The sequence below is a fragment of the Salvelinus alpinus genome, chromosome 8 (assembly GCF_045679555.1).
Source record: "Salvelinus alpinus chromosome 8, SLU_Salpinus.1, whole genome shotgun sequence".
Classification (NCBI taxonomy): Eukaryota; Metazoa; Chordata; class Actinopteri; order Salmoniformes; family Salmonidae; genus Salvelinus; species Salvelinus alpinus.
Genome location: NC_092093.1, coordinates 87,702,131 through 87,717,510, shown reverse-complemented (window position 1 = coordinate 87,717,510; position 15,380 = coordinate 87,702,131). Strand labels below are relative to the sequence as shown.

The 15,380-nt window shown below is 40.6% G+C and overlaps 2 protein-coding genes and 1 long non-coding RNA gene across 3 annotated transcripts in view; 2 read left to right on the top strand and 1 right to left on the bottom strand.

The window, feature by feature from the left end:
* The window catches only part of LOC139583845 (GTPase IMAP family member 4-like), a 796,172-nt gene that overhangs the window by 21,227 nt on the left and 759,565 nt on the right, over positions 1 to 15,380 (top strand). The gene's annotated exons all lie outside the window — the stretch shown is intronic.
* LOC139583847 (uncharacterized) overlaps positions 1 to 15,380 on the top strand; it is a 92,757-nt gene that overhangs the window by 55,158 nt on the left and 22,219 nt on the right. The gene's annotated exons all lie outside the window — the stretch shown is intronic.
* The window catches only part of LOC139583844 (plexin domain-containing protein 2-like), a 183,950-nt gene continuing 174,026 nt past the window's right edge, over positions 5,457 to 15,380 (bottom strand). Inside the window, exons 13-14 of the mRNA XM_071415391.1 lie at positions 9,313 to 9,476; positions 5,457 to 7,811 (exon numbers count right to left, since the gene is read on the bottom strand). Of these exons, the coding sequence (XP_071271492.1) occupies positions 7,692 to 7,811; positions 9,313 to 9,476 (284 nt within the window). The 3' untranslated portion in view covers positions 5,457 to 7,691. The remainder of the gene's footprint in view (positions 7,812 to 9,312; positions 9,477 to 15,380) is intronic.

Sequence of the window (15,380 nt, the reverse complement as noted above, 5' to 3'; positions counted from 1 at the left end):
TTGAAAGTTTCTTAAAGTGCAGTCGCAAAAACCATCAAGCGCTATAATGAAACAGGCTCTCATGAGGACCGGCACAGGAAAGGAAGACCCAGAGTTACCTCTGTTGCAAAGGATACGTTCATTAGAGTTAGCTGCACCTCAGATTTCAGCCCAAATAAATGCTTCACAGAGTTCAAGTAGCAGACACATCTCAACATCAACTGTTCAGAGGAGACTGAGTGAATCAGGCCTTCTTGGTCGATTTGCTGCAAAGAAACCACTACTAAAGGACACCAATAATAAGAAGAGACTTGCTTGGGCCAAGAAACATGAGCAATGGACATTAGACCGGTGGAATTCTGTCCTTTGGTCTGATGAGTCCAAATTTGAGATTTCTGGTTCCAACCGCCGTGTCTTAGTGAGACGCAGAGTAGGTGAACCGATGATCTCCGCATGTGTGTTTCCCACCGTGTAGCATGGAGGAGGTGTGATGGTGTGAGGATGCTTTGCTGGTGGCACTGTCAGTGATTTATTTAGAATTCAAGGCACACTTAACCAGCATGGCTACCACAGCATTCTGCAGCAATACACCATCCCACCTGGTTTGCGCTTAGTGGGACTATCATTTGTTTTTCAACAGGACAATGACCAGAAACACACCTCCGGGCTATGTAAGGGCTATTTGACCAAGGAGAGTGATGGAGTGCTGCATCAGATGACCTGGCCAGACATTCACCCAACCTCAACCCAGTTGAGATGGTTTGGGATGAGTTGGACTGCAGTGGAGGAAAAGCAGCCAACAAGTGCTCAGCATATGTGGGAACTCCTTCAAGACTGATGGAAAAGCATTCCTCATGAAGCTGGTTGAGAGAATACCAAGAGTGTGCAAAGCTTTCATGAAGGCAAAGGGTGGCTACTTTGAAGAATCTAAAATATAAAGTATACAGTTGAAGTCAGAAGTTTACATACACCTTAGCCAAATACATTAAAACTCAGTTTTTCACAATTCCTGACATTTAATCCTAGTAAAAATTCCCTATCTTAGGTCAGTTAGGATCACTACTTTATTTAATGAATGTGAAATTTCAGAATAATAGTAGAGAGGATTATTTATTTCAGCTTTTATTTCTTTCATCACATTCCCAGTGGGTCAGAAGTTTACATACACTCAATTAGTATTTGGTAGCATTGCTCCCAAGGATGAACCAGACTTGTGGAGGTCTACATTTGTTTTTCTGAGGTCTTGGCTGATTTTTAAAAATATTTTCCCATGATGTCAAACAAAGAGGCACTAAGTTTGAGGGTAGGCCTTGAAATACATCCACAGGTACACCTCCAATTGACTAAAATGATGTCAATTAGCCTATCAGAAGCTTCTAAAGCCAAGACATCATTTTCTAGAATTGTCCAAGCTGTTTAAAGGCACAGTCAACTTAGTGTTTGTAAACTTCTGACCCACCGGAATTGTGATACAGTGAATTATAAGTGAAATAATCTGTCTGAAAACAATTGTTGGAAAAATTACTTGTCATGCACAAAGTAGATGTCCTAACCGACTTGCCAAAACTATAGTTTGTTAACAAGAAATTTGTGGAGTGGTTGAAAAATTAGGTTTAATTAAACTTCCTCGGGATTGGTGTTCCTTCCATGGGACGGTTGAGCTAACGTAGGCTAATGCGATTAGCATGAGGTTGTAAGTAACAAGAAAATTACCCAGGACATAGACATATCTGATATTGGCAGAAAGCTTAAATTCTTGTTCATCTAACTGCACTGTCCAATTTACAGTAGCTATTACAGTGAAACAAATACTCTTCTGTTGTTTGAGGAGAGTGCACAATTTTGAACATGAAAAGTTATTAATAAACAAATTAGGCACATTTGGGCAGATTTGATACAACGTTATGAACAGAAACGCAATGGTTAATTGGATCAGTCGAACACTTTTCACATACACTGATGCCATCTTCTGGCCAAAATCTAAATTGCACCTGGGCTGGAATAATACATTATGGCCTTTCTCTTGCATTTCAAAGACGATGGTACCAAAAAAATACAAAAGAACGGTTAGTTTTTTCTTTGTATTGTCTTTTTTTATTTTTTTATTTTTTTTATTTTATTGCTTTATCTTGGCCAGGTCGCAATTGTAAATGAGAACTTGTTCTCAAATTGCCTACCTGGTTAAATAAAGGTTAAATATTTAAATTTTTTAAAAGATCTATTGTGTTATATTCTACTACATTCCTTTCACATTTCCATAAACTTCAAAGTGTTTCCTTTCAAATGGTACCAAGAATATGCATATCCATGCTTCAGGTTCTGAGCAACAGGCAGTTAGATTTGTCATTTTAGGCGAAAATTGAAAAAAAGGGGCTAATCCTTAAGAGGTTTTAATGACTCAAACGTAACTGTGTGTAAACTTCCGACTTCAACTGTATTTTAATTTGTTTTAAACTTTTTTGGTTACTACATGATTCCATATGTGTTATTTCATAGTTTTGATGTTTTCACTATTTTTCCACAATGTAGAAAATAGTAAAAATAATGAAAACCCCTTGAATGAGTAGGTGTGTCCAGACTTTTGACTGGTACTGTAAATCATAAGTTTGAAGCAACAAAAAACTTTTTTTGGTTTGATTTGATCAATGCATGAAAGCCTTGTCCTGTATATCGATCAGCAACAGCAGATATGCAATGATTGATTCATTATTTCACATTTGAATAAAAAAGAGAGGCCACTCAAAAAGAAAGACAAAATAGTAATAATCTAACATGTAATATGTAAGATTTTTCATTCATAACCTGAAATCTGTACATGTTTTGAGGCAATCTACAAAGGTTTAAGTTTATACAGAGCCTTCAGAAAGTATTCAGACCCCTTGACTTATTCCACATTTTGTTGTTACAGCCTAAATTACAGCAAGAAAAATTCTCTCACACAGCTACACACATACCCCATAATGACAATGTAAAAACATGTTTTAGAAATGTTAGCAAATTTATTGAAAATGAATTACAGAAATATCACATACACAGTACCAGTCAAAGGTTTGGACACACCTACTCATTTCAGGGTTTTTATTTATTCTTACTATTCTCTACATTGTAGAATAATAGTGAAGACATCAACACTATGAAATAACACATATGGAATCATGTAGTAACCAAAAAAAGTGTTAAACAATTCAAAATATATTTTTTATTTGAGATTCTTCAAAGTAGCCACCTTTTGCCATGATGACAGCTTTGCACACTCTTGGCATTCTCTATTGGTAAAAGACCAAGTCCATATTATGGCAAGAACAGCTCGAATAAGCAAAGATAAACAGCAGTCCATCATTACTCGATTATTACTTTAAGACATGAAGGTCAGTCAATCTGGAAAGTTTCAAGAACTTTGAATGTGCAGTCGCAAAAACCATCAAGCGCTATGATGAAACTGGCTCTCATGAGGACCGCCACAGGAAAGGAAGACTCAGAGTTACCTCTGCTGCAGAGGATAAGTTCATTAGAGTTACCAGCCTCAGAAATCTGCAATTAACTACACCTCAGATTGCAGCCCAAATAAATGCTTCACAGAGTTCAAGTAACATACACAACTCAACATCAACTGTTTAGAGGAGACTGTGCGAATCAGGCCTTCATGGTCGAATTGCTGCAAAGAAACCACCACTAAAGGACACCAATAAGAAGAAGAGACTTGCTTGGGCCAAGAAACATGAGCAATTGACATTAGACCGGTGGAAATCTGTCCTTTGGTCTGATGAGTCCAAATTTGACATTTGTGGTTCCAACCAGCGTGTCTTTGTGAGACGCAGAGTAGGTGAACGGATTATCTCCACATGTGTGGTTACCACCGTGTAGCATGGAGGAGTTTGTGTTATGGTGTGGGGGTGCTTTGCTGGTGACACTGTCAGTGATATATTTAGAATTCAAGGCAAACTTAACCAGCATGGCTACCACAGCATTCTGCAGTGATACGCCATCCCATCTAGTTTGTGTTAGTGGGACTATCATTTGTTTTTCAACAGGACAATGACCCAAAACACACCTCCAGGCTGTGTAAGGGCTATTTGACCAAGAAGGAGAGTGGTGGAGTGCTGCTTCAGATGACCTGGCCTCCACAATCACCCGACCTCAACCCAATTGAGATGGTTTAGGATGAGTTGGTCTGCAATGCCAATGCAGCAGCTACTCTTCCTGGGGTCCAGCAAAATGAAGGCAGTTTATACAATTTAAAAAAAGTTACAATACATTCACAGATTTCACAACACACTGTGTGCCCTCAGGCCCCTACTCCACCACTACCACATGTCTACAGTACTAAATCTATGAGCATGTGTGTGTATAGTGCGTATGTTGGTCTGCAGAGTGAAGGAAACGCAGCCAACAAGTGCTCAGCATGTGAGACTGTTGAAAAGCATTCCATGTGACTACCTCATGAAGCTGGTTGAGAGAATGCTAATAGTGTGCAAAGCTTTCATCAAGGCAAAGAGTGGCTACTTTGAAGAATCTCAAATAAAAAATATATTTTTATTTGTTAAACACTTTTTTGGTTACTACATGATTCCATATGTGTTATTTCATAGTTTTGAGGTATTCACTAGTATTCTACTATGTAGAAAATAGTAAAAATATAATAAAAACCCTTGAATGAATAGGTGTGTCCAAACTTTTGACTGGTACTGTATATACTTCACACCCCTGAGTCAATACATGTTAGAATCACCTTTGGCAGCGATTACAGCTGGATTGTACAATTTTTGTGCATTACTCTTTAAGCTTTGTCAAGTTTGCTGTTTATCAATGCTAGACAGTCATTTTCAAGTCGATTTAAGACAAAACTATAACTAGGCCACTCAGGATCATTCAATTACGTCTTGGTAAGCAACTCCAGAGTATATTTGGCCTTGTGTTTTAGGTTATTGTCCTGCTGAAAGGTGAATTTGTCTCCCAGTGTCTGTTTGAAAGCAGACAGAACCAGGTTTTCCTCTAGTATTCTGCCTGTGCTTAGCTCTATTTCATTTATTTTTATCCTACAAAAACTCCCTAGTCCTTGTCGATGACAAGCATACCCATAACATGATGCAGCCGCCACCATGCTTGAAAATATGAAGAGTGGTACTCAGTGATGTGTTGGATTTGTCCCAAACATAATGCTTTGTAGTCAGGACAGACATGAAGTTTATTTATTTGCAACATTTTTTGCAGTTTTACTTTAGTGCTTTATTTCCAACAGGATGCATATTTTGGAATATTTGTATTGTGTACAGGCTTCCTTCTTTTCACTCTGTCATTTAGGTTAGTATTGTGGAGAAACTACAATGTTGTTGATCCATCCTCAGGTTTCTCCTATCACTCTAACTGTTTTAAAGTCACCACTGGCCTCATGGTGAAATCCCTGAGCGTTTTCTTTACTCCTGAACTTATTTAGGCTTGCCATAACAAAGGGGTTGAATACTTATTGACTCAAGACATTTCAGCTTTTCATTTTTAATTCATTTGTAATTACATTTCTGAAAACATATTTCCACTTTGACATTATGGGGTATTGTGTGTAGGCCAGTGACACAAAATCTCAATTTAATCCATAAAAACTTTAGGCTGTAACACAACAAAATGTGGAAAAAGTCAAGGCGTGTGAATGCTTTGTGAAGGCACTATGCTATGCTAGGGTTAAATGACATGGACTAGCCATCCATTAATATAGAACAAGAGCTGGAACAGTATGGGGTTAGATATCTGCCAAAAATCTCCACCAAGTTATTTACGATTCTAATGTTACATTCGTTTAACGTTTTGGCAGATTTCTCACTCCATAGAACAGTAACGCATATTCTCCAGTCCTGTACAAGATCAGATTCAGCAGCAGGTCAAACCAGGGGCATCATTTCAGCTTTTTAAAATGTTATTTAACTAGGCAAGTCCGTTAAGAACAAATTCTTATTTACAATGATGGCCTACCCCGGGCAAACCCTCCCCAAACCCGGACGGCGCTGGGCCAATTGTTCGCCACCCTATGGGACTCCCTATCATGGATGGTTGTGATATAGCCCGGGATCGAAGTTATTTAATGCATTTCTACACAATTTAAAAAGTAAGAAATGCTATTTGGAGAACAGCAAAAAACGAAATTGACTCCAGCCATCATCACCTCAGCTGCTGTAGCTTCATTCACCTCAAACACGTCATACAGCAATTAGCTGCGACGCCCTAGCTCAGAACTGGGATTAAAAACTCTAGTTTAATTTCATTCCAAGTCAAACGGCAGTTACCTAGCATCCTAGCCATCTACAGCAATCTTCTACCTCTACACTGTTTTAAAATAAATGTTGTGCTGTTCACCATCCCGCTCCGAGGGATGTTTGTTCCTAAAGCCACCCCGCTAATACTGCTAAACTGCATTTGTCTTTTAAAATCGGGATTGGAATGATTTTAGTAGCCTATTTTAAATGGTTAGTATTGAGCTAGGGTATGGGGACTGCCATACCCAATTGACGCCCCTGGGTCAAACTACTTGAAAACCACATTGTATACATAAAATCAAAACCTAGGTATACTCAAGCCAGGTATGTCCCAAACTTATAATAAATGATGTAAAATACCTCCGGTCAACCACTCAGTATCAATTACACAGAACCAGAACATGCGCGCACAAACATACACGCACACAGAGACACACACACACACACACGCGCTCACTCACATTTAGACCATGCATACACACAGCCACACACACTCACAAAGCGCCTGTCTCGCAATTTTGCAATTGTACCAAATGAAATAAAGATGTAAGTGCATGAAAAACTTTGTGCAAAGAATGTTGAGCAAACTCCAGTCAGGGAAAGAATGGCACGGCAGTACTGAAATCAATGTAAAAAAAACAACATAAAAAATAAAAAAATCGAACAAACTTTATGTAAAAAGGAGATACCAACAAAAGTCTGCTACTCCTTGGTGGGATGAGTGGCAGTAGCAGGAGCATATCACACTATTGAACCACGCTATGGAGTAAAAGCTACGGTAAAGAAGCCTTATTATGGTAGTGGAAAGCAAGACAAAATCCCCTCACTGATTAGGAATAATAAAACCCCAGTTAAAAAAAAGCAACAGAAAAACATGAACAGTAAATTAGCAAAAACCCCAAAGGATATATAAAGGCCTATACAGCCTCACCAACATTTAAAGTCAAGATCTCTGTTCACATACTCTGTATTCTTTCTGAAAAATATACTGTATAATTCTTCCTACTACTCCCCCCTCACATCACACACCACCAGTGTAGGGCAGTCACACTGTACAACCCACTCAATGACACCGTAACTTTCCCTCTGTCCCCGAGAAGTCAGTCACGTTCACCACCGTGAGTGTGAAGTGTTCGAAGACTTTGGGCTTGGACGAAGAACTGACTTGAAATCAGTTTAAGGTTTTCCCCACAGCACAGTCCCTCTGGCAGTGACCCTCCCTCAGCAGCTCTCAGATCACATCTCTGTTGAACAAGCCAGGTTTGAAGGTTCACCGTGGTAGTCCACCAAACACGAGGCCTACTCTCAGACCACCAGATAAAAAGCATGGGATTTCAAAGTGACACCGCCACGATTTTCTCATCTCATTTCACAATATTGACAGTGAGCGTTTGAATCGACAAAACAAGAGACCAGCGTCAATCAGTCGCATGGGGGGGGGGGGGGGGGGGGAGCGGTGCATGCCCCTTAGCACTGCTCAGACTCAATGAAGCCCTCCTTCTCCTGGCCCACGGGCTCCACCTCCGCGTAGGCCGGGTGACCGGACCCTCGCCGGAACTTCATGGCCGGCCACCTGCTGGGACGTCTCTGGAGAAGGGGAGAGGGATTAGAGGTCATTGAGGTGACAGACTAGGGTCAAAGGCCAAAGGTCTGCAATGCTACTGACCTGTGCCCAGGTTTAGGTCACTGTGCTACACCCTATTTCAGCTGAGCTCTCTCTGTAGCTGTCACGTTCTTCTTGTTTCCCCTAAACGCTGATCCTGGGTTAGTTTAGCATTTCCCCCACTAATGGTTAAGGTTAGGATTAGGGAGAGGAGGAAGCTGATCCTAGATCTGTACCTAGGGAGAACTTCCCCCCGGAGCTACATATGGATGTATAGCGGTAGAAACAAGCGAGCACATTGTATTACAGCGAAATATAATATATGGCGTTTCCAGAGTTAATAACCTCTTAGGTATGCGTGATTGAAACAGATGTATTGGGAGTAAATGTCATGACATTAATTGACACGCTCTCGCCGTTTGATATGTGCCATGTACTAAACCACTCAGTGAGTGATGAGAGCTCCGAGGGAGAAGCATTTGATTCTCTCAGAGAAAATTGTTCCTTGATGAGGGATTGGCTCGTTGTGCGATAATGACCTTGAAGATTGCGCATTTGTCATTTATTTTTCTCGAGGTTTAAACATCAATCAGTCTCATTACGACGTCCAAACGGTACAAATGAAACCAAAACCAATTCATTGCCAAAGCTTTCGTAGGCATTTATCATCAAAGAACCATGTGGAGCCATGTTTCACTGCCTGCGCCCTGTGAAAGTAATCATGCATATTTATGAGTTGGAGAAACAGGGATAAAGTGTAATGAACGCTGACCAGATTATGACTCTACTTTTTTTTGTTGTGGAGGGCCTGATAGAGCTTTGGTCCCAAATGGCACCTTATTCCCTATATAGTACCCTATTTTTTGACCAGAGCCCTGTCGACAAAGTAGTGCACTAAATAGGGAATAGGGTGTAATTAGGGATGCACACAGAGAAACACAGTGGGAGTAGTTTGTTATTCCACCCTGACGTACGGGCGTCTAGTGGTTGGCAGACATATTGCCTGACCTTGGAAGGAAGCATCTGCTGGGGTAGGTTAGGAAAGCACACATCATAATCAAACCTGACAGGCAGAGAGAGAGGCAGAGAGAGAGACAGAGAGAGAGAGAGAGACTCCCTCACAAGCAGTTGTAATACTGTACTACCCTTAGGCTAGCATGGGTCTCAGCCTGCTGTTCTAAGGTACTTCAGGGGACATAACTGACCAACCGGTAAAGACAGTCCAGAACGAAGGGACTTCTAAATCCAGTGGTTACTTATGGACTGTTGACAAGTCAAAGCAATACATGTCTTTGTATATAAGCTTGATTGACAGTTATGGGGGAGAGTCACTCTTCTTTCATATTTTGTATGCTTTCTGGACAGACATATGAGACACCATTAGAGACAGGTGAAGAGGAGATTCAGGGAGAAGGGAGCACACAGGGATTGAACAGCACACCGTTTGAATGTTGAGATAGCCACATAGTGGTATTATAGACTCACCTCGATGAAGAAGAGGCTTGCGGCTGATGTAGGGTGGTGGTAGATGTAGACAGTGACCAGGGCTGCGGCTGCCATGATGAGCAAGACCACGAGAATGCCCAGGATCAGGCTAGTGTGCGGTGGGTGTGTGTCCTTCCTCTCTGCAGCACTCTCCTTTGGCATCGCTAGAAGTAACACAGGAAAACCCACTTTAGAATCTCTCTCTTGAACACAGACCTTCACTGCATTTCTACTATTGAACAGTAGGGGACACTCGTCATTCGTGGGTGCTGCTGGTCTCTGCTTCTCCTGTTGTCACTAGGGCTTCTGTCTTAATAAACACGCCTGCCGCTTGTGATCAACAATGAAGTTGACCAAATGTCATGATGCACGGCCTTGTTCAGCCTCAGTCTAATCATACTTACTCTGGTGGCAATTACCGTTCAACCATTGAACCATGCAAGAAACGAAAAGTGCCAGGTTCAAGTTCAACCCCCCCCCCCCCCCCCACCCCAGAAAAGTTAATTGTGTTTTCCTATTGTTCCAAAAACAAAACAAACCTAGAATATTATCCTTTAATCCTTACCGTCAACTAACAAGAGATTTTCTTTCTTTCTGAAAACGATGGAACATTCCAGATCTGGCTCAGCCGTTAGCCGACACTGCGCTTGAATGCCTGTGTGTGTGTGCGCACGTGCGTGTGTGTGTGTGAGTGTCTGGAAGGAGGAGATTAGCAACGTTGTGGCGTAACCTGTTTAGCTATTCATGAGCAATGTGCTACAGCTGAGGCACAAGAGATAATCCCAAACCAAGGTTAGCTCATGGTGTTGTTGGATAGGAGGAGAGATGCATCTATGGATGGAGATATCGAAAGTTATCAGGCACTCTTCAGTAATGACAGTCCAGTTTGATAAGATGGGTGTATGGAGAGGAGACTCCATAATGATTGGCTCTCCTACTGAGAGCCTTAAGGAATGTGCACTGTCATCTTGAAGGCCTGGTTTGACAGAGTCAAATTGGCTACCAGTGAATTCATGTGTTCTGAATCACTAAAGCCTTGTTCACATTGGCAGTTTGAAGTGACTCAAATCCCAATTTTTTGCATATGCGAATCGAATCTGTTCTTTTTCCTGCAGACTGAACTGACAAAAAGCACATGGAATCGGATATTTCAAGCCACATTTCAAACCACCTTATTAGGTGGTTTGAAGTCGGATACAAATCCGATTCCTATTCCTGGCCATGCAACTTGTTTCTGAATGGTCAAATCGAGTTTGTTTTATCCTCAAATGGTTTTTAGACTGTTATTTGGCATATCTTGTTGCTTGCTAGCTACTCTGTTGACAGTTTGACAAGAACATGTGGTAGCTAAGTAGCTAGTTAATTGTTTACAAACAAATTAGTGAATGACTGTGCTTGAAATCTAAACTGCCAACTAGCTAGCTAGGTCACTGCTGTTGCTAGCCAAAAATGACTAGTTTTTTTATCTTATCCTTTGAGGCTTTAAAGGTGTTCTCGCTCTATGTTTTTTGAACATTCAAAGTAACGAGAAAACGTCCATGGCAGGCATTGTTGTCACCGTAACTTGCCACATCACTTCTGAGTGATAGGAAGCACGCGTGCCACCAATCAGCCTAGACCGCTGCCCACACACCTGTCGTTACTATGTCAGCAAATGACTGCTGTCTTATCACACACAAATCTGATTTGGTCACTTGTAACTCGCTGTTTGGACAGTCAGTATTCCAAAACGTATTTGAGAAACAAAACTGATTTCAGCATTAAGGCCTGCAGTGTGAACAGTTAGCACATTTGGTTCCTTGGAAGTTGTGAGAATGCACTGTATTATGGTTTCACATTGGTTGTGGGACCGGTAAAACGAAACGTTTTTTTAAACGTGCTGATAACAGAAGTGAACGCTTCTTATTTGGATGCAGGGAGGTTCTGAAAAACGTTTTACTCTGGTTCCTTAAGTTTTCCTGGGAGGTTTTATTCATGCTCTGAGAACGGAAATGATAAATTATTTGGAAGTTTTCGAATAACTTCCTTAAAACGTTCACATAATTTTTCAATAATAAATGCATTTTTTATAACTCTAAGTACAGATGGGACACATGGAAATAGATTTCCTCAGGCATGAATCATGCAAACACATGTCTTGTTTATTGAGACACGGCATCAATGACTTATGATCAATCAATTCCAACCTCTGATCTTCGGTTCTCTATCCATGGAATTAGTCCACTGCGACACCAGGATGGAGCGAGCATCTCATTTTTTTTATGCATACAAAGCTGTTCATTTTAGTCTATTCAAACAGACCCCATTTTCAAAAGAAGCAAACGTTCATTAAAAACATTTGTGGCCAATTACTCAGTGCGGTCAACACACCTGAACACACTTAACAAGATAGAGGAAAGTGAGAGATTTGTTGATGCTGAGAACGGACTGTATATGCTTTTAAATCACATTCTTAGAACATTATCTGAATGTTTCGTTTTCTTGTGGTTTTTATGGAAAGTTTTCTTCATGTTCCGAGAACAGAATTTTGAGCTTAATGATGTTAATGTGTTCAATATTTTTTTTTTGTTGAACATTCCCAGAATATTGCCAAGAACTGATATACAGTGCCTATACAAAGTTTACACAGCCTTGAACTTTTTTTTCGCATTTTGTTGTGTCAGTGCCTGAGTTTCATCCATTTAAAGGATTTTCCACTTATCTACCATACTCCACTTATAATTCATTTTTATTGTGAAAAAATATATAAAAAATACAAAAATGAAATGTCATAATTGGATAAGTCTCCAACCCCCTGAGTTAATACTTGGTGGAAGCACCTTTGGCAGCAATTACAGCAATGAGTCTGTTATGATAGGTCTCTACCAACTTTGCACACCTAGATATGGCAATATTTCACCATTCTTCTTTACAAAACTGTTCAAGCCCTACCCAGGGTGAGAGCAAATGTTCTATGCCTGGTGAAATCGCGCATCATTAGCTCATTTTTATGGATGTGTCCACAATGAAGCACTAGAAAACAGCTTAAACAAACGCAAATGCAACGCCTTTGCTGTTATTTTGACTGCGCTGTTTGACGTGACTGTGTTCGCCAAAGTTGGCTAGCTAGCAAGCAAGGGATGAGAATGTTGCCAGCCATCATGGCAACGGAACATTTAGAACGAACGACTGGGTCGCGCTCATCGATTTGGAACAAAAACACTTTAACAAATGTGTTGTGTCTCTGGCCATCGAACCGATAGAACGAACGACTGACAAGCCAGCTTAGGTAGCAACCCTAGATTTGTGTTGGGACTATATCTCGTGGAAGGATGAAATCATATGAATAAATTAATACAAATTCAGTTTTTATTTGAATATGCTGGTAACCCATTGTATAAAAGTGGTAATGCCCTCGAAGCCGGTGTTTGGAGGATATATTGACATGGTTTGACTTAGTCTCGGGCCTAAGAACACACATGCTAATGTATCCTGCAAACACCGGCTTCGAAGGCATTATCACTTAATTAACTACAACTACTAAAACTACTAGAACTACTACAACTACTAAAACTACAACAACTACTACAACTAACCTGATAATAAGATAGCATTGGCAAGCAGTTCACTCAGTCACAGCATCACATGGAACAAGTACATTGGAACACTCTGTTCTACATTCTTATGTCTGATTCCAGTGTGTGTGAGAGAGAAAGAGTCGCAGCAGCTGTCCCATCGATCATAGCAGGAGTGAGCTAATGAAGTGATTACAAAACAAATGGCCACAGCTTTGATCTCTCATCTCCCACAGATTTATGGCAACGTTCCTTCCTGGATCTTTTTATTTATTGAGATCATATATTTATATATTTACAGTATTTTTCTTATTTTCTTTTCTGTTCTCTTTCTTGGTTTAATTAGTGACTAGCCACTCATCAGTGCCCCAGCCAGCTTCCTTCTCTCATGGCTCTCTGCTTTATTGATCTCCATAATCGCACAGGAAAACAGGGAGGTCCAGAGTGCTAATCAAACCTGTTTGCTAGAGCGTGGCCAATCACTGATGATTAACATACACTGTAAAAAAAAATTAAAAAGCCCACAAATCTAGTTGTTTCGACCAATTATTATTAAGTAACTGGTTACACTGTTTTTTTTTGTTTACTCAGCTTTTAGGTCAAAGTGTTACCTGAATTGAACATTTTTAGTTGGCCCAAACTTAGCTCCAACATGAGAAAACGCGTGTGTGTGTGTAACCAGTTCTACAGCCTTTTTTTTTAAATTTTAGGTAAGATGCCAAAATAATAATTTCTAGTTGACACATCATTTAGGCCTACGTTTTCTCGTGTTAGAGCAATGTTTGGTCCAACAAAAAAGTTCAGGTAACACTTTGACCGAAAAGTTGAGTAAACAAAAAAAGATCTGTAACCTGTAATCACATTCAACCATGCAAGGACCACAAAGTGCCAGGTTTAGGGCTGAGAGCAAAAGGAAAACAAAGTACTACAGGTATCAAGATAACGTCATTGCAAAGAGTATCTCTTAGTCATACAGACCAAAAAATCTTATTTGCATTCTGAATGATCTGATAGTACATCGTCTACAGTGTTGCTGTATTTGTGGGTTTTTTCATGTAGTCAAAGCAGCTGGTAGTGCCAGCAAATAACACCATTTCCATTAAGGGATATGGAGTGGGATTAAGTCTTGGAAAAAGTTATATTTTGAAATAGAGCTAATCTCTTCAATATTGAGAGTTATTTGGCAATCTTCAGAATATGCTCTTTCTGATACTACACTAAACACAAATATAAAAGTTTATATATTAGGAAATCAGTCGATTGAAATAAATGTATTAGGGCCTAATCTATGGATTTCACATGACTGGGAATAAAGATATGCATATGTGTCACGGTTTTCTTCCATAGGTGAAGGAGAGGACCAAAATGCAGCGCGGCTAGTGTTCAACATGTTTAATTAGACGAATAAACGGTAACACTAATACAAGTAACAAAATAACAAATGTGAAAACCGAGACAGCCCTATCTGGTGCAGACAAAACACAGAGACAGGAAACAATCACCCACCAAAATCCCAACACAAAACAAGCCTCCTATATATGATTCTCAATCAGGGACAACAATTGACAGCTGCCTCTGATTGAGAACCATATTCGGCTGGACACAGAAACAGACAACATAGAATTCCCACCCAGCTCACGTCCTGACCAACACTAAACAAGCAAAACACATAAGACCTCTGGTCAGGACGTTACAATATGTTTGTCACAGATACCTTAAAAAAAAGGTAGGGGCGTGGATCAGAAAACCAGTCTGTATCTGGTGTGACATCAAACCGCTCGCCCACATTGCGCCTTTCACGGGATTCATCCATGAAGAGCACACTTCTCCAGTGTGCCAGTGGCCATCGAAGGTGAGCATTTGTCCACTGAAGTCAGATACGACACCGAACTGCAGTCAGGTCAAGATCCTGGTGAGGAGCTTCACTGAGACAGTTTCTGACAGTTTGTGTAGAAATTCTTCAGTTGTGCAAACCCACAGTTTCATCAGGTGTCAGGGTGGCTGGTCTTAGACGATCCAGCAGGTGAAGAAGTCGGATATGGAAGTCCTAGGCTCCCATGGACACATGTGGTCTGCGGTTGTGAGGCCGGTTCTCGAAAACGACGGAGGCGGCTTATGGTAGAGAAATTAACATAACATTTTCTGGCAACAGATCTGCAGTCAGCATTCCAATTGCACGCTCCCTCAAAACTTGAGACATCTGTGGCATTGTGTTGTGTGACAAAACGGAACATTTTGGAGTGGCCTTTTATTGTCCCCAGCACAAGGTGGACCTGTGGATTGATCATACTGTTTAATCAGCTTCTTGATATGTCACACCTGTCACGCCTGCTCCCGCTTCCATGCTGCATCACATCCGGCCATGATTTGGAGTCCCATAGAGCGGTGCACAATTGGCCCAGCGTCGTCCCGGTTTGGCCAGGGTAGGCCGTCATTGTAAATAAGAATTAGTTCTTAACTGACTTGCCTAGTTAAATAAAAGGTTAAATAAATAAATAAAAATCCACTCTCTGG